This window comes from Mobula birostris, chromosome 11, assembly GCF_030028105.1.
Source record: "Mobula birostris isolate sMobBir1 chromosome 11, sMobBir1.hap1, whole genome shotgun sequence".
NCBI lineage: Eukaryota > Metazoa > Chordata > Chondrichthyes > Myliobatiformes > Myliobatidae > Mobula > Mobula birostris.
The window spans coordinates 22,754,719-22,776,998 of record NC_092380.1 but is presented as its reverse complement, the minus strand read 5'-3'; the positions used below and the strand labels follow the sequence as shown (position 1 = coordinate 22,776,998).

The window sequence follows — 22,280 nt, the reverse complement described above, 5'->3', positions numbered from 1 at the left end:
AGAGAATATTTACTGTAAGTTTGAGAAGTCAATGTTCATGCCGCAAGGTCGGAGATTGCTTGGGCATAAAATGAACTGTTCCTCTGATTTTAATTCGGCTGTGATCTGGAGTCAGTTATGTTAAATTTTATTCCTTGCAAGAAAAATTCAAGGAATGAGCTAACCAAAAGGACAACCCATATTCACCAGAATAAAACAACGCAAGCACATAATAGTAAGGACAAGTTTTATTTTTTTTTCAGATACAAAAGCTCATTGGCAAAAAAAACACATAGCTATATAAAATATATTGTACGACGGACACCAGGCTTATCTGAAAATGTAAAACTAACTGATCTAGCAGCAAATTGCTGGGACCAGAGAGGTCCAGGCTTTATGTTCTCTTAGCTCATTGTAACATAAATAAGAAATATTGGGGAAGAGGAGTCATGGATGAGCAGTCCAAGTACCCATTATGGTGTAGACAACAGGAACTTCTTTCAAAACTCTAAGACAGGAGAGGAGTAAATCAAACACCTGTCCCCCTTCCCCAAAAGTCCCTCAAAACAGTGAGCAACGTATTAAAAATACTCTTTCTAAAAGACCAACACATAAGGTAAATTTCTACCATGGCCACTACAAAGAAGGTGCCACGACTTGGCTGTCCAATATTCCCCACCATGAACATTTATGTCAGTTTAAAAAAATAAATTGCAAATTTTTTCAAGGACAAACCATGCTCTGGGTTTGGCAAAGAGTTATCATAGTGAATTCTCCTTATAATTAAAAATTTGACAAGAGATCAAAATTTAAAGGAACAAGCCCATGAACGATAGCATTCTATCCATGAGTATATCCAGGAAGGACAGGTAATGGGTATTTTTCATTGTACTTAATTGAGGTATTTCAATTTTTCACCCCACCTACCCTCCTTTAACATAAGTCAGTACTACCAGCCCTCCTGCAACCACTGATTCATCCTCATAGCTTAGAAGTTGCTTCCCACACTCATAACAAGTACAAAGGAGATGTGCAGCAAAAGGCAGCAGCACATTAGATGGTTGGAGCAGGGATAAAAATCCTCCAACTTAACATAATTTGAATCAAGGGGCCTTCAGGTTACTGGGTATTACCGATCCATAAATTTTAATTTCGGAAACATTTCAACTGCTCATTCTGATGAAGTGCTCCAAGCAATCTTTAGGTCCAACAATTCAGCAAATTACATAGATAGCAGTAATATAACTCAAATCCTTGGAATGGTGTCCCAACATGGTGCATTTACAAAACCATACATGTCACTTGCAATACTGTTCATAAATTAGCCCTTCACAATTTGTACTCCATTGTCATGATCCCGGGGAAAATAAAACCAGTACACTTTACTTGGATTGAATATGTCCAAACATCCCCAAGGACCTGAGAAACTGTATTAACTCCAAAACACATAAATCGCTATCCATACAAGGGCCCCTGAGCAACTTCAGATACAGAAACTTTAAAAAGTTAGGTGCTGAAAAGTTATCTAGTTGACTACCAAAGTATTTTCAATTAGAACATAAAGCCAATGTCTAGCTGGGAAACTTCTCACCAAAGGCGCTCTGTGGTTGAACAGAACTGGTTCTTGATATGTCAAAGAAAGTGTCCGTGGATTGGTTTTAAAAGGACCCTTTTCCCCTCCTCAACGTGTTTCCTGCTCCTCTCGTCACCAGGTTGGGGCTCCAAATCGCATCATCACCTTCTCCTGGTCATCAAGGTCCTTCTGCACTTTCTTCCGCATGTAGAAGATGGGGCAATCTCGGCTGATGAGAAATGGGGAGAGGGGTGGGGTGGAAGGGAAGTGAAAAAGATGTTAGATGGTATTTACAGCCTTTCAGCCCAACATGTCCATTCTCGGAACAAATATCTCCCCCCCCCCCCACCACCCCAAATAACGAATACATTTTCTCCTTTATTGCTCATTTATTTCTACTGTTGAAGGTGTCCTGACTGGTTGCATCATGGGCTGGTACAGCAATTCAGATGCATAGAAAGACAAGAACCTGCAGGGAATTGTGGACTCTGCCCAATACCTCACAGGCACATTGCTCCCCACCGTCGGTAGTATCTCCAGGAGTCACTGCCCCAAGAAAGCAACAACTATCATCAAAGATCCTCACTCATGGGCCAAACCATCATCTTGCAGCTACAGAAGCCTGGTCCCCTAAGACCAGGTTCAAGAACAGTTACAGAGGTGCTAGAAAGTTTGTGAACCTTGTAGAATTTTCTTTATTTCTGCATAAATATGACCTAAAATGTGATCAGATTCTAGCCCTAAAACCAGATAAAGAGAACCCAGTTAAATAAATAATACAAAAACGTTAAACTTCTTCACTTACTTATTGAGAAAAAATATTTAAAAATTACATGCATTTGTTGGAAAAAGTATGTGAACCTTTGCTTTCAGTAACTGTTGTGATCCCCTTGTACAGCAATAACTTCAACCCAACGTTTCCAGTGACTGTTGATCAGACCTGCACATCAGCTTGGAGGAATTTTAGACCATTCCTCCTTACAAAACTGCTTCAACTCTGGGATGTTGGTCGGCTTCCTCGCTTGAACTGCTTGCTTCATGTCTTTCCACATTTCCTTAGAATTAAGTTCAGGACTCTGACTCAGCCTTTCCAAAACATGAATTTTCTTCTTTTTAAACTATTCTGTTGTTGATTTACTCTTTTGGATCATTGCTTGTTGCATTATACAATTTTTATTAACTTCAGGTGACAGACTGCTACCCTGACATTCTCCTGTAAAATGGCTTGATACAATTTTGAATTCATTGTTCCCTCAATGATTGCAAGCTGTCCAGGCAGCAAAGTAGCCCCAAACCATAACACTCTTTCCACCATGCTTCACACTTGGGATGAGGTTTGGGTGTTGGTGTCCAAACATAGCAATGTGCATTTCTGCTAAAAAGCTCAACTTTTGTCTCATCTGTTACAAGAATATTGCCCCAGGAGCATTGTAGAACATCCAGGTGGTCTTTTGCAAACTTGTTTTTTGAAGAGCAGTAGTTTCCTCCATGGTGTCCTTCCATGAACACCATTCGTGTTTGGTGTTCTTCTTATAGAGCATACATGAACAAAGATTTCTGCAGGTCTTTTGCTGTTACCCTTGGGTTCTTTTTCACCTTCTTCAGCATTGCACATTGTGCTCTTGGTGTGATCTTTGCAGGACACCACTCCTAGGGAGAGTAGCAATAGTACTGAGTTTCCTCCATTTGCAGACAATTTCTCTTACTGTGGACTGATGATCACTCAGGTCTTTAGAAATGCTGTTGTAGCTTTTCCAGCTTCAAGCATCTCTACAATTCCTCTTCTAAGGTCCTCTGAAAGTTGTTTTGATCGAGGCAAGGTACACATAAACAGATCTTCCTTGAGAAGAGCAGGCTCTGTCAGTAACCTGACTATTTTTTTAAAAATAAGGCAGGACATCTCTACAATTCACACCTCCAATCTCATCTCATTGATTGGAACACCTGACTCCAAATAGCTTTTGTAGACGTCATTACCTCAGAGGTTCACATACTTTTTCCAACAAATACATGTAATACTGGATCATTTTTCTCAATAAATAAATGAACAAGTATAATGTTTTTGTGTTATTTATTTAATTGTGTTCTCTTTATATCTAGTTTTAGGACTTGTGTGAAGATCTGATCACATTTTAGGTCATATTTATGCAAAATTAGAGAAAATTCTGCAGGGCTCACAAACTTTCTAGCACCACTGCACTTCCTTTCTAGAATCATTCTAGAGGTCACAACTGTACTTCAGTTCTAGAATCATTCAGCAAATCCCGCAGCACTGGAGTTTGTCTACACTATGACCACTTTGCACTGAAATAGAAATTTTCTTTTATTCTGAGTGTATTATTTCTTGGATAAATTGTGTGCAATTTGCTTTTTTTGTGAATGTCTGTGCCTGTGATGCTGCTGCAATTAGGTTTTTCATTGCACCTGTGCACACATGTACTTGTACAAATGGCAATAAACTCCATTTTGAGAAGGCTATGCTTTCCCTTAACATTCCCAACTGTAAACACACAGGCACCGAGCTCCCCCATGGGGTTGTGGCTCCTAGATTTGGACTTTGGCATGTGGAGGAATACAGTCATTACACAGGGGATTCTCTGTGAATGGACTCTAGCTGATATACATGCAGTGGCCACTTTATTAGGTACACCTGGTTACTAATGCAAATATCTAATCAGCCAATCAATGCATAAACACATGCAGACATGGTCAAGAGGTTTGGTTGGTATTCAGACCAAACATCAGAATGGAGAAGAAATGTGATTTAAGTGACTTTGACCATGGATTAATTGTTCGTGCCAGACAGGGTGGTTTGAGTATCTCAGAAGCTGCTAACCTTTGGGATTTTCACACACAACAGTCTTCAGAGTTTACAGAGAATGGTGCAAAAAGGAACAAAAAAATCCAGTGAGTGTCAGATCTGTGGATAAAATGCCTTGTTAATGAGACAGGTCAGAGAAAAATAGCCAGACTGGTTCAGCTAACAGGAATCTGACAGAAGTAACTCAAATAACTACAGTAGTATGCAGAAGAGCATTTTTGAACGCGCAATATGCTGAACCTAGAAGTAGGTGGGCTACAGCAGAAGACTACGACATACAGAAATACAGTCAGTGACTTTATTAGACATCTCCTGTACCTGATAAAATGGCCACTGAGTGCACAGCATGATCCTTTAGAAACACGGAGCAACCTAAAGCAGACCGTGTAAAAGTACCTCACTGTTCAGAAACCACAGCAGTTTTAAACTTCTCCAAACTAACTATTTACCCAAGAGAAAAGTTCGGATACACAGGAAACTCTCTTTAATCCAGTGTTCACCGTTCCTCTTTAAAAGGGACATTTGCCATTCTGGTATTGGTATTGGTTTATTATTACTGCAGGTACCAAGACACAGCTGAAAAACTTTAGTTTTGTGTGCCATCCGGACAGATCATTCCAATCATAAGTGCAGCAGTTAGCGTAACGCTTTACAGCACCAGCAATCTGGTTTCGATTGCCACTGCTGCCTGTAAGGAGTTTGAATGTTCTCCCAGTGATTGCGTGGGTTTCCTCTGGGTGTTCTGGTTTCCTCCCACATTCCAAAGACGTATAGGTTAGGGTTAGCAAGTTACAGGCGTACTATGTTGGCGCGGGAGCATGGTGTCACTTGAGGCTGTCTGAGCACGTCCTCGGATTGTGTTGGTCATTGACACAAATGATGCATTTCACTGTATGTTTCGATGTATATGCGACAAATAAAGCTAATCTTTAGTCTTAGTACATCATAATGAAAAAGAAAATAGAATGTAGAATATAGCAACATACACAAAATGCTGGAGGAACTCAGCAGTCAAGCAGCAGCTCTAGAAAGGAATAAACAGTCAACATTTTCAGAATCAGAATCACTTTATTGCCAGTTTGTAAAACATTCCAGAATTGATTGTCATTTGGTGCCAAGCAAAAAAACACTGGACAATACCATAACAGATAACATAATGGCAGCCAACAAGTAGCAGAATGGTCACGTGCGCAAACGTTTTTCGAACAGACTCAATAATTATCAACCAAACAAGGAGAGCAGGAAAGATGCTGTGTAGGGACAGTTAGGGTATTACATTTGAGTGAGTTTTGTAGAGAAGCTGGATAGCTACAGGAAAGAATCTTCAGAGATGGTGTATAGTCCTAGTGGTGAAGGACTTGTAGCATCTCCCTGATTTCAATTTGGTTAATAGGTGACTGTTAGGGTGGGTGGAGTTAGCAGCAATTTTTTCAGCTCTTTTCTTCATTCTAGTGATGAACAGGCCTTTAAATGTTGGTGGCTGACAACCAATGATCCTCTCAGCTGAGTGGACCACTCACTGCAACCTGGACTTGGAGGGGGAGGCGGCAGCGGGAAACCAAATGGTCACAATACTCTCAATGATGGCCAAGTAACAATACATCAGGATTCGCCCTGAGAAATCAAGTTTCCAAAGTTGGTGTAGGAAGAACAATCTCTGCTGGGCTTTCCTAGTGATGAGTGTAACATGCTTGTCTCACTTCAATGTATTGGTAATGGTAGTCCCCAGGAATTTGAGTGACTCAACCACAGACACAGCCTGACCGTTAATTTCCAAGGGGTGAGGACAGGTAGAGGGTTGTTGGTGGAAGCCAATCCTCATTTCCACTGTCTTGATAGCATTTAAGCTCCGAGTTGTGGGCTGAGGCTTCATTTTGTGTTAATGCAGAAGAGTGTTACAGAGAAAGTGTGGTACAGGTAGACAAATAAAGTGCAGAGGTGACAATGAGATAAACTGGGAGATCAAGAGATCAATTTTTCCCAGCAAAGAAATGGCTAATATCAGGGGCATAATTTTTAGGTGATTGGAGTAAAGTATAGGAGGGATTTTAGAGCTAAATTTTTTTTACTGAGGGTGCTGATTGTGTGGTACACCTTTGGCAGAGTGGTGGTAGAAGTAGATACATTAAGGACATTTAAGATACTCACTCTTTTTCTTAGAAAGGAAAATGGAGGTCTATGTGGGATGGAAGGGTTAGATTGATCTTAAAGTAAGTTAAAAGGTCGGCCCAACACTGCAGACCCAAAGACCTATAATATTGTATTTTCTATAAATGACAGAGCAAAGTATTACAGGATTGTTGAGCTCTGTCCAAGCATAAATTACTGCTGAAAGGCATAGTGACAACACATTTTTAAGAACTTTACAATGAACTTTTCTTACTGTCCATTACGCCGTTAGCATTTAGGGCAGCAATGAATGTCCTCCATCTCAGGTTGCATACATTATTATGGACCCTATCTCCCAGGACATGCCCTCTTCTCATTGTTACCATCAAGAAGGACGTACAGAGGTCTGAAGGCACACACTCAGTGATTCAGGAAGAGTTTCTTCCCCTATGCCATCCGATTCCCAAATGGACATTGAACGCATGAACACTACCTCACTTTTAAAAAAATATATTATTTCTGTTTTTGTACTATTTTTAACTGTTTAATATACATATATACTTACTGTATCTGATTGATTCCTTTTTTCCCCTAAATTATCATATATTGCTTTCTACTGCTGCCACTAAGTTAACAAATTCCACAACATATGCCTGTGATATTAAACTTGATTCTGATTCCTTCATCATGTCAGTAGTTTCCGCTCGGTTTTCACTACTGTCAATCATGCAAATTCTGGACGGAGATTCAGGAATGCAATCGCACTCAGATGTAGAAGGAATCTCCATTGCTGATTCTGCAACGATTTTGTTTTACCTGACTTTAGCCAGCATAGCTCTCCAGATAAATGAGGCACGCAAGCTTCCAAACCACAGCAAGGCTGTGGTCCTCCTGGAGGTTACAATGAGCCTGGAAGACAGTAACTTCCTCCGACATTAAAAGAGAGGCTTAGTTTTGGGATGGGGGAGAACAGCATAATGATCCAACCAGCACGTTGAGGCAATGCACTCGACGGCAATGCAATTGTAGTGGGGAGGGGGGTAGAGGGGGACACAATCTGCCATTCATCACTTCGTCTTGGCCAAGAGGGTCAGTGAAAGGATCCAATCTTCAGCCAAGACCAAATTTATACTGCCAGCTAAAACTGCCGTCCTGAGAACAGTTGCCTCCTCGGCGTCTTTCACTTCCTCCTTCAGGTTGTCAGTCAGTGCTGAAGCATTTAATAATGGAAGTGACGGGTGAGGCAGAGCTTTAGCCTTGTGGTGAGTGACAGCAGAGTGCAAAACGTCAACATTGGTTTCCCGTCCCAACAATGTAGAGTAGTGCAGTTCTCTGAACCTTCATGGAAATAATTTCTTCACAAACAAGTGGGAAACTTTAAATAGCTCCGACACAAATTCAACTCAAAGCTAATGATTCACTTTAAAAATGCTTAGACTGCACTTACACGGCACTTTTTCTAACTATGTCGCAAAGCACTAGAGGCCAGTAATATCATGAAGGATCCACGCACCCTGCTCGTGGATTGTTTGTCCCACTCCCATCAGGGAAAAGGTTGTGTAACATCCATGCCAGGACCACCAGACTCAAAAATAGTTACTTCTCCCAAGCAGTAAGACTGACCAACACCTCCACCCATTAACCTACCCCACCACCACTACTTCACCATTCCCTGTCAGCCATCTTACGTACAGACACACTCGTACCTAGTGTCACTTCATGTATATACGAGGGGTGATTGATAGGTTCGTGGCCTAAGGTAGGAGGAGTCAAATTTAGAAAACCTAGCACATTTATTTTTCAACATAGTCCCCTCCTACATGTACACACTTAGTCCAGCGGCCGTGGAACATATGGATCCCTTCTTTGTAGGAGTGGTCCACAGCAGGGGTGATTGATAAGTTCGTGGCCTAAGGTAGAAGGAGATGAGTTATTAACTTCAAACTTTCTGCATTATCACTCAAAGAGTTGAACTGCACGTGCATGTGATGAGTGCGCCTTGGACCTCCAGGTGGTCCACAGCAGGGGTGATTGATAAATTCGTGTCCTAAAGTAGAAGGGGATGAGTTGTACAGCTCTCGTTATATGCATGTGCAGTTCAACTCTGAGTGAAAATCTCCTTCTACTTTAGGCCATGAACTCATCAATCACCCCTGCTGTGGACCACTTCTGGAGGTCCAAGACGCCGACCTACAAAGAAGGGATCCGTATGCTCCATGACCGCTGGATTAAGTGTGTAAATGTAGGAAAAATAAATGTGCTAGGTTTTCTAAAATTGACTCCTTCTACCTTAGGCCACAAACTTATCAATCACCCCACATACAATTGATCTATGCATATGAGCTATGCTAAGTATTTATGTTTATTGTGTACTTTATCTCAGTGTGTTTTTTTTATTGCTGAATCAGATCCAGAGTAACATTTTTCTCATTCTCCTTTACACTTGTGTACTGGAAATAATATTAAACAATCTTGAACATAGCCCAGTACAGCACAAGAACAGGCTCTTGTATTGTGCTGAACCAATTAAATTAATAATGCAAATGGCTAACTAAACTAATCCCTTCTGCCTACATAATGTCTATATCCTTTATTTCCCTCAGATTCTGTGTCTACCGAAACGTCTCTTTAATGTCCCTAATGTATCTGCCTCTACCATCACCCCAGGCAGCGCATTCCAGGTACCCACCAGTATCAGTATAAAAAGTACTTGTTCCTCACACCTCCTTTGAACTTGCCCCCCTCACCTTAAATGCATGCCCTCTGGTGTTAAACATTTCAACAATGGGGAAAAAGGATACAGTCTACTCTAATTATGCCTCTCATAATCTAAACAGATAAACGTGTTGTAATGTAACCTACAAATCCTTGTGACTCTCTGGGAAAGGTCAAAGCCCAACATCTGCAGGCCCAAGTCTGCTGGAGGGCTGCCCTGGGGTTAAAGGACTGTGCATGTTCGTGGGTGGGAGTGAGTGAGAAATGGGGCCTGCTTTACTGTTGTTGTTTTGTTATTTATTTTATTCTGTTTTGCTCCGCTGAACATTGTGGATATGCTATGTCAGCGCCTGAACGTTTGGCAACATTTGTGGGCTGCTCCCAACATACCCTTGGTTGGTTATTAAACCAAGTGAAGCATTTCACTGTTTGTTTCGAAAGACATGTGATAAATAAACTTGAATTTTGAAAAATGCTTATTTATTTATTTTTATTGAGATGCCACAAGGAATAGGCCCTTTGAGCCACACAGTCCAGCAATCCTCCAATTTAATCCTAATCTAATCACAGGACAATTTTCATTGACCAATTAACCTACCAACCAGTAGGTCTTTGGACTGTGGGAGGAAACCGGACCACCCGGAGGAAACCTATGCAGTCACCGGGAGAACATAAAAGCTCCTTACAGACAGCGACAGGAAATGAACCCGGGTCCCCTGTATTGTAAGGTGTTGTGCTAACCACTACGTTACCATGCCGCCCCTTACGTTGTTGATGCAGGGTCACAGAACTGCACTAGATGTAAAGCCTTTCACGAATAACCTGGAGGCGATGAAAGGCACTATATAAACACAGGAATAAAGATCCGAAGGTGCCGTATGCATTAACTGCTGCTCATCCACAGATGCTGTCCAACCCATGGAATGCTTACAATATATTCTGCTTTTGAGTACATAAATGCAAACCTCTTATTTCAAGGATCAACACGCATTAGGAATTTGCTGCATTCAACATTCAACAATTATAAGAAGAGTTCTTTAAAAAAATAAAGAATTACATAGAAAACAAAAACACTAATAAAGTTACACACATAAAAGTTGCTGGTGAACGCAGCAGGCCAGGCAGCATCTCTAGGAAGAGACTGACGAAGGGTCTCGGCCTGAAACGTCGACTGCACCTCTTCCTAGAGATGCTGCCTGGCCTGCTGCATTCACCAGCAACTTTTATGTGTGTTGCTTGAATTTCCAGCATCTGCAGAATTCCTGTTGTTTGCGACACTAATAAAGTTAGAGCTTTAAGGACAGATATGGAATAAATAAACAGCAACATGTATTTACAATGCAAACGGCATCATAAAACTGACAAGGAGTCTCAGCCCGCAATGTCGACTGTTCATTTCCTCCATAAATGCTGCCTGACCTGCTGCGTTCCTCGAGGATTTTGTGTGCGTTACTCTGGATTACCAACAGCTGCAGAATCTCCTGTGCTTACGAGCATTATAAAAAGCGGCTTAAAGTGATTACAGTTCAATACAGTGACGGGGGCAATAGATGGTGGGGCGGGGACTTCTAACTAGAATGGTTGATCAAATTAACTGCTTGGGGGAAAAAACTTTTACGATGGTGTGAAGAGTAAGGCACAAAAACATCTTAAGAGTCAGGAAAGATGTGTGTTTGTTACATCTTCTAATGGATTTACAAGTATCCTTTTCTACCTTTTCAATATCTCGGCTGCTTTTCGAAAGCTGCACTCCTCACTCCTCGGGGACAGGCATTTAAGCTGAGAGGGGAAAAGTTTTTTTTAAAACAATGGGAGTGGTAGGTGCCTGGAACAGGCTGCCAGGAGTCGTGGTGGAAGCAGATAAAATACGGGCACCGTAGACACATGAATATAAAGCAATTCTATATCCGCCATCTTCATTGGGACCCTACCACCAAGCACACCTTTACCTCTCCCACGTCCACTCTTCACTTTCCACAGGGATGGCTCCCTCTGTCATTCCCATTCATCCCTCCCCACTAATCTCCCTCCAGGCACTTATCTCTGCAAATGACAGAAACACTACAGTTGCTGTCTTCCCTCACCTTCTTTCAGGACCCAGGTGAGGAAACCTGGGAATCTGTGGGGTTGCCTATTGTACTCGGTGCCCCTGATAAGTCCTCCTCTGCATCGGTGAGACCCGACGTAAATTGGGCTTCACCTTGTCAAGCACCTTCGGGTCCATCCACCAAAAGCAGAATTTCCCGGTGGCCAACCATTTTAATTCCTATCCCCATTCCAGTTCCAGCTATGGCCTCCTATTTTGCCACGATGAGGCCACTCTTAGGGTGGAGGAACAACACCTCATATTCCATCTGGGTAGCCTCCAACCTGATGGCATGAGCATGGCATTCTCTTTCCAGTACTTTTTTCCCCCCTTTTCTTCTCCCGCCTTCCCTCTTTTTCTGTTCCCACTCTGACCTCTTTCCCTCACCTGCCTATCACCTCCCCCTGTTGCCCCTCCTTCTTCCCTTTCTCCCATGGACCACTCCCCTCTCCTATCAAATTCCTTCTTCACCAGCCCTTTATCTTTCCCACCCACCTGGCTTCACCTATCGTCTTCTAGCTTGTCCTCCTTCCCCTCCTCCCAATGTTTTTATTCTGATGTCTCTTCCTTCCTTTTCAGTCCTGATAAAGGCTCTCAGCCCAAAATGTCAACTGTTTATTCATTTCCATAGACGCTGTTTGACCTGCTGAGTTCCTCCAGCATTTTCAGTGTGTTGCTCCGGACATGCAGAGCATGGAGGCACCTGGATCATAAGCAGGCAGAAGGGAAAGTTTAATCTGGCATCGTCTTTTGAGCAGAAGTTGTGGGCTTAAAAGCCTGTTCCTGTTCTATAAGAAAAGCAGCCAAATAATCAAAGATCCTTCCCACCCTATGCATTCTCTCTTCTCCCTCCTCCTACTGGGCAGAAGAAACAAAAGCCTGAAAGCACATACCACCAGGCTCAAGGACACCTTCTACCCCGCTGTTATCAAGCAAGTAACATAAAATGGACACTTGTTCTCACAATCAACTCCTTCATGGTTCTTGCATCCTGTGGTCTGTTTGCAGTACACTTTCTGTGCAACTGTACCACTTCATTCTGGACTCTGCTGTTGTTTTTCCCTTGTACTACCTAGATGTTCTGATATGATGAAACAATCTATATGGACAGCATGCAAAACCAAGCTTTTTCAGTGTACCTCGGTCCATGTGACAACAACAGACCATTTGGCACGACGTTTTCAGAGAAAGCCAACAAATACTGATATCCGAACTCAGGTTTAAAAGCAAACAACAGGAATTCTGCAGATGCTGGAAATTCAAGCAACACACATCAAAGTTGCTGGTGAACGCAGCAGGCCAGGCAGCATCTGTAGGAAGAGGTGCAGTCGACGTTTCAGGCCGAGACCCTTCATCAGGACTAACTGAAGGAACAGTGAGCCAGGTTTAAAAGACAATTTTAATATTGCCCGAGTTCAGTCCTTCGGCTTTATGGGTGTGAGGGCCTCTTGGTTCTCTGTAAGTGATAGGAGTTTAGACTTCCTGGGCATCAAGAGATACAAGGATGTTATCTGTCCAGTTATTCTGCTGCCTTTTGGGTGATCATTAATATTTTAAGAATTTTTATGGGCCATTTAGAATCAGAATCAGGTTTAAAATCACTGGCATTTGTTGTGAAATCTGTTGTTTTGCAGCAGCAGTACAATGCAATAAATAATAACTATAAATTACATTAAGTATATATAAAAATAAATTGAATAAACAGAAGCAGAGGGAAAAATAATGAGGTCATGTTCATGGATTCATTGTCCATTCAGAAGTCTGATGGTAGAGGGGAAGACTCTGTTCCTGTACCATCAGGTTCCTGTATCTTCAGCCCGATGGAAGTAATATGGAGAGAGCATGTCCTGGGTGATTGGGTCCTTACTGATGATGCCAACTTTTGAGGCATCACCTTTTGAAGATGTCCTCATTGCTGGGGAGGCTAGTGCCCACGATGGAGCTGGTTGCGTTTACAACTTTCTGCAACCTTTTCTAATCTTGTGCAGTGGCCCCTCTGCATCAGACTGTGATGCAACTGGTTAGAATGCTCTTCATGGTACATCTGTAAAAATTTGTGAGTGTCTTTGGTGACATACCTATTAGCCCATAAGATATAAGAGTAGAATTAGGCTATTTGGCCCATCAAGTCTGCTCCGCCATTTCATCATGGCAGATCCAATTTTCCTCTCAACCCCAATCTCCCGCCTTCTTGCCATATCCTTTCATGCCCTGACCAATCCAGAATCTATCAACCTCTGCCTTAAATATACATAAAGACTTGGCCTCCACAGCTGCCTGTGGCAAAGTGTTCCACAGATTCACACTCTCAGGCTAAAGAAATTCCTCATCTCTGTTCAAAAAGGATGCCACTCTGTTATGAGCCATGTCCTCTGGTCCTAGACTCTCCCACCATGGGAGACATCCTCTCCACATCTACTTTAACAAGGCCTTTCACAATTCTCCTCATACTCCTAATAAAATATAGCCACTGTTGTACCAGCTTTGTAACTGCATCAATATGTTGAGACTCAGAATTGTTGACACCCAGGAATTAGAAACTGCTCATCCTTTCCATTTCTGAATCCTCAATGAGGACTGGTTTGTGTTCCCTTGACTTCCTCTTCCTGAAGTCCACAATTAATTCCTTAGTTTTACTGCTGAGTACGACGTTGTTGCTGTGATGTCACTCAACCAGCCAATCTTTCTCACTCCTGTCTACCTCCCCGTCACCATCTGAAATTCTGTCAACAATAGTTGTGTTGTTGGCAAGTTTATAGATGGTGTTTGAGCTGTGCCTAGCCACACAACTGTGGGTGTAAAGAGAGCAGAGCAGTGTGCTAAGCACACATCGAGGTGCACCAGGGCTGATTGTCAGCAAAGAGGTGGTGTTATTCCTGACTCTGGTCTCCCAGTGAGGAAGTCAAGGATCCAGATGCAAGGGGATGTACAGAGACCCAGGTTTTGATGCATGTTGATTAGAACTTAGGGTATGATTGTGCTGAATGCTGAACTGTAGTCAATAGAACAGCAACCTGACATAGGTATTACTATTGTCCATGTGCTCCAAGGTCAAGTGGAGAGCCAGTGCAATTGCATCCGCTGTAGATCTATTGCGATGAAAGGCAAATTGCAGTGGGTCCAGGTTCTTGCTTAGACAGAAGTTGATTCTAGCTATGCCCAACCTCTCAAAGTGCTTCTTCACAGTTAATGTGAATGCCACTGGGCTATAGTCATTGAAGCAGCTCACCCTGCTCTTCTTGGCAATGCTATGATTGTCACCCATTTGAAACAGATGGGAACCTCGACTGCAGCAGTGAGAGATTGAAAACGTCCTTCAATGCTCCTGCCAGTTGGTTGACACAGATTTTCAGAGTCTTACCAGGTAAACCATCAGGACCTGACGCCTTCTTCACCTTCTTGAAAGATATTCTGACGTTAGCTTCCGAGACTGATCACAGGGTCACCAGATGCTGCAGGAATTCGCAGGGATGAAGTTTTATTCTCCCTTTCAAAGTGTGCATAAAAGGCATTGAGCTCATCTGGGAGTGAAGCATCACTGCCATTCAAGATACTAGGTTTTGCATTGTAAGAAGTAATAGCCTGCAAACCCTGCCAGAGATGACGTGCTTCAGTTTCTAAGTTGTGTTTTCATGTCGGTGGTGGGGGTTGTACAGTTTGACACGTTGTGCAGGAAGTTGTGACCTGTTTAATTTCTTTTTTATTGGTAATCTCTTGGTAACCAATGACCATTTCAGTGAGCTCAGCACAGCGCAGAGATCAAACCAGAGCCCACTGCTCTGCATGAGCATCTCAAATGGAAGATTCTTCATCACAGCTACAATATTAAGGTTCATGTTTTACAGCACTACACAGCCAGCGTATTATCACTGCCTTCAAGTACGGGGGTTCCTCAAGGTTGTTATAGCTGAGGGTGGTAATGGGGATATGCTCCCACTACCTATTAAATGCTCCCAATGACGTGCGTTTCAAATAGACTTTGACAACCAAATCCAGCTCCTGCCCTTCGCGTGTGGTTTAGCTATGAAACCCAGTGGAACAGTTTCTACTGTCAGAAGATGCAAAGGCGAGATACTGGCGCCTTTAAACCAGTTGCTTCGGGCAGATGGGGGGGCTTGACATCTAGAAGGATAACTCTGATCTCAAACCTCCGCTGCCCTGTGGCTATAGCCACTCTAAGGGAAGGCTTCAGGAGTAAACTCCAAGGAAAAATTCCAGAGCTGGAGTCTCTAAGGCAGTCCTACGTTGAGTTCAAAGCTAACCGGCAACTCCTGCGATGCCGCTGGTGCCAAACTGTATCGGTCTCTGCCGTTCTTTTGGATTCATCAGCTGCGTGGCGAGGGGGAGCTTGCTGCATGGGCAGCAACATGCTCTCCATATCATACTGTCCTGGCTTGCGTAAACAGCTAGGATGCAACACCCATGGTTGATCTTGATCAATGGAGGGCCTAATTCAATACTGGGCACTTGGCTTTGGTCCCTCTTTAAGAGATACAGCATGCTCACAGACCCTTCAGGCTCAACGAGTCTGCGCCGCCCAATTACACCCATGTGGCTAATTAAGCTACTAACCCATGTGTCTTTTGGAATGTGGGAGGAAACCAGAGCACTCGGAGGAAACCCATGTGGTAACTGGGAGAATTTACAAACTCCGCACAGAGAGTGATGGGAATTGAACCCGGTTCACTGGCACTGTAATAGCATTATGCTAACCGCTACACTACAATGCCACTCCTTTCTGATCTGGGTTTTTAAAAAATATCCCATTCCACCAATTTCACCCGTTTGGTGCGTAGCAGTTTGCATAACACTTTTCAGAACACGCTTGCAGCTTGTAAATCTGTAAGGAGTTTATACATTCTCCCCGTGACCTCCAGGTCACTCCCACATTCCAAAGGCGTACGGGTTAGGATTAATAGCTTGTGGGCAATGTTGGTGCTGAAAGCGTGGTGACATTAGCGGGCTGCTCCCAGCACATCTTGGAATGTGTTGGTCATTGACTCAAATGACACATTTCACTGTATGTTTCGATGTACATGACAAATAAAGCTAACCTTATCTTTACTTTCTACTGGATATTACATGACTCTAGCTCAATGAACAACAGTTTGATTTACATCCACCAGCAACTAACCTGAAATCAAACATCAAGCTTCTTGTCAACGGAGGGCTCAAACATCAAGTCTGAACCCAGGATCTGACAGGCAGGAATCCTTTCAAAGTTAACCAATGTTAGTTATACTACTTCATCTTACTTACAAGTAAAACAAGAATATGTGGAAAGTGGACAGAGAAGAACCATGTACCAAGTGCAAGAGCTGTAGAAAGTTTTAGACCAGCACCTCTTTATGCTATGGACCTCTACCATTAATCGAGGGGGTCCATGAACCCCAGGGCCGACTCTCTCACAATCAGCTGAAATCAATTTTGCTTTCTTAAGACATATTAAGATTTTCATTTCCAAAAGACAAAAGGGCAGAATTAGACCACTTTACTCATTGAGTCTGCTCTGCCATTCAATCATGGCTGATTTATTCTCCCTCTTAACCCCATTCTCTCTTCTCCCCATAAACTAGTAATTAGCGTTTATTGGTTCATTCACACTACATAGTAAAGGTGCATTTCACTTGGAAAAATCATTTTGTTCTCTAGATTTTTGACTCCAGTTTCCAAAAATGCTGATGGAAATCACAATAATGTCTTTCAAACACTGCCGTTGCTAGCTCTCAAAGCACATGCAAAAAGAGGCATGAAGCTGAATGAACAAATTCAGGTAACTCAGTATCTTTCACTATTTTGTGCTGAATTCAGTTCCCAAAGTGAGTGAGAAAGCAATGTAACATGCAACCATACCTGGCAGATATGGCGGACTGTCACACTGCAAGGGTGACACTCGAATCTCAGGATCAATTTTCACCAAGGATTTTTTTTAAATCAACCCACAAATCCCAGAAATTAGGTAATTAGAAATTTTGAATTATTTTCAATCAATTTGCAAATTTCTCCATCATATGTTGCAAATTTTTTATAGGAGATGTGCAGAGCAAGTATGTATGCAGGGTGGAGATACGCCTCTACCAAAGGAGGTGTAAGGCGCTACTTCTCTCCGCGAGCCTGCAGGTAGCCTTTGAAAAATTTGCCAAGGACAGTCGTGGTCATGGAGAGACCATGATCGCCTGTCTTATACAACACAGCACATAATGATGATTATGATACCACGCACACGTGCATACTCAGAATGGTAGGTGCCTGGAATGGCTGACCCGAGAAGTGGTGAAAGTAGATATGATAGATAGTCACATGAGTATGCTGTGAATAGAAGGTTATGGACCATGTGTACACAGGGGCAATTTAGTTTAACTTGGCACCATGTTCCATACAACGTCATGGGCTGAAGAGCCTGTTTCTGTACTGTACTGTTTGATGCTCTAAATATATAGCAATACTTCAGAGTGAAACAGCACAGACAGAGGCCAGACTGACCATCGCTTCTGCTTTGAGAAACGTATTCAATTAGATCCACATTTCTCTCACCATTCTTTCCTTAAAAAGAGATGTTCCTTATTAGGTATATAGGTAATTGCCGTCTGAAAGTTAATAATGAATCCAGTCCCGTGGTCTTTAGAGGCAGCCCATTGATAAAATTACTTTCAATTTAAAAGCATCAAATGATTAATGCCTGTGTTCATGTGCTACTAGAGCAGTTTCAAGTGTCTGTATGATAATTCTAAAATATCTGACTGCATAATTTCCCTCCACGCCACGTGCTCCTGAAATCCCCGCTTCCCTCCAACCCACAGGCCAAAGGAAGGAAGATACACAGTTGGTGGGGGAGGGAGTGTGTGACTTTTCTTTGGGCTCTTTTGGCTTCAGACTTTCCCTTATTTGGTCTGGTGAATCTGCCAAGGCACTGATTTAGAGGGGCTTATAAATACCTAATATGTTTCATTTTAAGGAGTGTTTTCCAGAGTTTGAGGAAATAATTCTCTAGGTTGCCCAGATCAATATCCATTGAAACAGATAAAACAGTACAGTCCCTTCAAGTCAAGTTTATTGTCATTTAACTATATACATTCACTTCAAATGCGATGTGGCAGGGAGTTCAGGAGCCTAATGGCCAGGGGGAAGAAACTTTTCCCCATCCTGACCATTCTTGTTTTTATGCATCAGAATCTCCTGCCTGAGGGTAGAAAGTCAAAGAGGGTGCTGGATGGATGGGTGGGATCCTCAATAATACCAAGAACCAATGATGTTGTGTCAATCTTTTAACCAACTCTAAGATGCAAATTAGAAAGGTCAGGGTGTTCTTAATGTTCACCAAATTATGATCTGGAGAAGTAACCAAATTATGAGTCAGAGCACTACAGCAGAGAAACAGGTCTTCAGCCCATCTACTCCAGACCAAACTATTATTCTGACCTGGTCCCATTGACCTACACCTGGACCACAGCTCCCCAAACTAACTCTCATCCATGTAGTTATCCAGACTTCTCAGAATGTTGCGATCAAACCCACATCCATCACTTCCACATTCTCATCACCCTCTGAGTGAAGATGGTTCCCCTCATGTTCTCCTTAAACATTTCACCTTTCACCCTTAACCCATGATCTCTAGTTCTAGTCTAACCCAACCTCAGTGGGAAAAGCCTGCTTGCATTTATCCTATCTATGCCCCGCATAATTTTGTATACCTTTATCAAATCTCTCCTCATTCTCCTACACTCCAGGGAATAAATTCCTAACCTATTCAACCTTTCTAGGTGGTCAACCCCCGGCAACATCCTTGTAAACTTTCTCTGTAAGTGAGACCAAATCCTGCGTGAAACTTGAAACCCAAAACTTTCAAGGTGAGACACTTGTCAACTGAGCCAAATGATCGACTCAATCAACAGGGCATTGTGTGAAGATTTTTTTTTAAAACCACTGAGCTAATAGAAGTGAATTTATGTCAAGTGTTTTAGAACATAGAACACTACAGCACAGCACGATGTTGTGCCAAATTCCTAACCTACTCCAAGTCAAGATTACTAATGAGAAAGTGCTTGGGAAGCTAAATGGACTAGGAATAAATAAGTCTCCCAGACCGGATGAGGTGCACCCACGGGTTCTGAAGCAGGTGGCTTTGGAGATTGTGGAGACATTGAAAATGATCTTCCAGGAATCAATAGACTCTGACATGGTTCCGGAGGACTGGAAGGTCGCAAATGTAGTTCCGCTGTTTAAAAAAAGAGGGAGGCAGCAAAAAGAAAATTACAGACCTATTAGTCTGACATCGGTAGTTGGAAAGTTATTGGAGTCGATCCTCAAGGACGAGGTTATGAAATACCTCAAGGTGCATGACAAGATAGGCCCAAGCTAGCATGGTTTCATGAAGGGAAGATCCTGTCTCACCAACCTATTGGAATTTTTTGAGGTAATCTCAAATAAGATTGACAAGGGAGAGGCTGTGGATGTTGTGTATTTGGATTTTCAAAAGGCCTTCGATAAGGTGCCGCATAAGAAGCTGCTTAATAGGATGAGAGCCCATGGAATTACAGAAAAGATATTGGAATGGGTGGAGCATTGGTTGATAGGCAGAAAGCAAAGGGTGGGAATAAAGGGATCCTATTCTGATTGGTTGCTGGTTACTAGTCGTGTTCCGCAGGGGTCGGTGTTGGAGCCACTTCTTTTTACAATGTATATCGATGATTTAGATTATGGATTAAATGGTTTTGTGGCTAAATTTGCCGATGACATCAAGATAGGTGGAGGAGTAGGAAGTGTTGAAGAAACAGAAAGGTTGCAGAGAGACTTAGTCAGTTTAGGAGAGTGGGCAAAGAAATGGCAGATGAGATACAATGTTGAGAAATGTACAGTTGTACATTTTGGAAGAAGAAATAATCCAGCAGATTATTATTTGTCTGGAGGTGATTGGAGAGATTGAGGTGAAGGAACCGTTAGGAGGCAGTGATCATAACATGATTGAGTTCACTGTGAAATTTGAAAAAGAGAAGCCAAAATCCGATGTGTCGGTATTTCAGTGGAGTAAAGGAAATTATAGTGGCATGAGAGGGGAACTGGCCAAAGTTGACTGGAAAGGGACACTGGTGGGAAGGACGGCAGAGCAGCAGTGGCTGGAGTTTATGCAAGAAGTGAGGAAGGTGCAAGACAGGTATATTCCAAAAAAGAAGAAATTTTCGAATGGAAAAAGGATGCAATCGTGGCTGACAAGAGAAGTCAAAGACAAAGTTAAAGCAAAGGATAGGGCATACAAGGGAGCAAAAATTGGTGGGAAGACAGAGGATTGGGAAGTTTTTAAAAGCTTACAAAAGGAAACTAAGAAGGTCATTAAGAGGGAAAAGATTAACTATGAAAGGAAGCTAGCAAATAATATCAAAGAGCTTTTTCAAGTATATAAAGAGTAAAAGACAGGTGAGAGTAGCTATAGGACCAATAGAAAATGACGCTGGAGAAATTGTAATGGGAGATAAGGAGATGGCAGAGGAACTGAACGAGTAGTTTGCATCAGTCGTCACTGAGGAAGACATCAGTAGTATACCGGACACTCAAGGGTAGCAGGGAAGAGAAGTGTGTGCAGTCACAATTACGACAGAGGAAGTACTCAGGAAGCTGAATAGTCTAAAGGTAGATAAATCTCCCGGACCAGATGGAATGCACCCCCGTGTTCTGAAAGAGGTAGCTGTGGAGATTGCGGAGGCATTAGCGATGATCTTTCAAAAGTCGATAGATTCTGGCATGGTTCTGGAGAACTGGAAGATTGCAAATATCACTCTGCTATTTAAGAAGGGGGCAAGGAAGCAAAAAGGAAATTATAGACCTGTTAGCTTGACATTGGTGGTTGGGAAGTTGCTGGAGTCAATTGTCAAGGATGAGGTGACGAAGTACCTGGAGGCATATGACAAAACAGGCAGAACTCAGCATGGTTTCCTTAAAGGAAAATCCTGCCTGACAAACCTATTACAATTTTTTGAGGAAATTATAAGTAGGCTAGACAAGGGAGATGCAGTGGCTGTTGTATATTTGGATTTTCACAAGGCCTTCGACAAGGTGCCACACATGAGGCTACTTAACAAGATAAGAGCCCATGGAATTATGGGAAAGTTACATATGTGGATACGGCATTGGCTGATTGGCAGGAAACAGAGAGTGGGAATAAAGGGATCCTATTCTGGTTGGCTGCCAGTTACCAGTGGTGTTCCGCAGGGGTCCATGTTGGGGCCACTTCTTTTTAAGTTGTACATCAACAATTCGGATTATGGAATAGATGGCTTTGTGGCTAAGTTTGCTGATGATACAAAGATAGGTGGAGGGGCCGGTAGTGCTGAGGAAACAGAGAGTCTGCAGAGAGACTTGGATAGATTGGAAGAATGGGCAAAGAAGTGGCAAATGAAATACAATGTTGGAAAGTGTATGGTTATGCACTTTGGCAGAAGGAATAAATGGGCAGAAGAAATAAATGGGCAGACTATTATTTAAATGGGGAGAGAATTCAAAGTTCTGAGATGCAACGGGACTTGGGAGTCCTCGTGCAGGATAACCTCCAGGTTGAGTCGGTGGTGAAGAAGGTGAATGCAATGTTGGCATTCATTTCTACAGGAATACAGTATAGGAGCATGGATGTGATGTTGAGGCTCTATAAGGCGCTGGTAAGACCTCACTTGGAGTACTGTGGGTAGTTATGGTCTCCTTATTTAAGAAAGGATGTGCTGATATTGGAGAGGATACAGAGAAGATTCACTAGAATGATTCCAGGAATGAGAGGGGTAACATATGAGGAATGTTTGTCCGCTCTTGGATTGTATTCCTTGGAGTTTAGAAGAATGAGGGGAGACATCATAGAAACATTTCGAACGTTGAAAAGCCTGGACAGAGTGGATGTGACAAAGTTGTTTCCCAAGATGGGGGAGTCTAGTATGAGAGGGCATGACTTAAGGATTGAAAGGCGCCCATTCAGAACAGAGATGCGAAGAAATTTTCTTAGCCACAGGGTGGTGAAT

The 22,280-nt window shown here is 42.5% G+C and overlaps 1 protein-coding gene across 1 annotated transcript in view; it reads right to left on the bottom strand.

The window, feature by feature from the left end:
• Positions 1–224: 224 nt before the first annotated feature.
• pold1 (polymerase (DNA directed), delta 1, catalytic subunit) overlaps positions 225–22,280 on the bottom strand; it is a 236,006-nt gene continuing 213,950 nt past the window's right edge. The window contains exon 27 of the mRNA XM_072271908.1: positions 225–1,781. Within this exon, the coding sequence (XP_072128009.1) occupies positions 1,685–1,781 (97 nt within the window). The 3' untranslated portion in view covers positions 225–1,684. The remainder of the gene's footprint in view (positions 1,782–22,280) is intronic.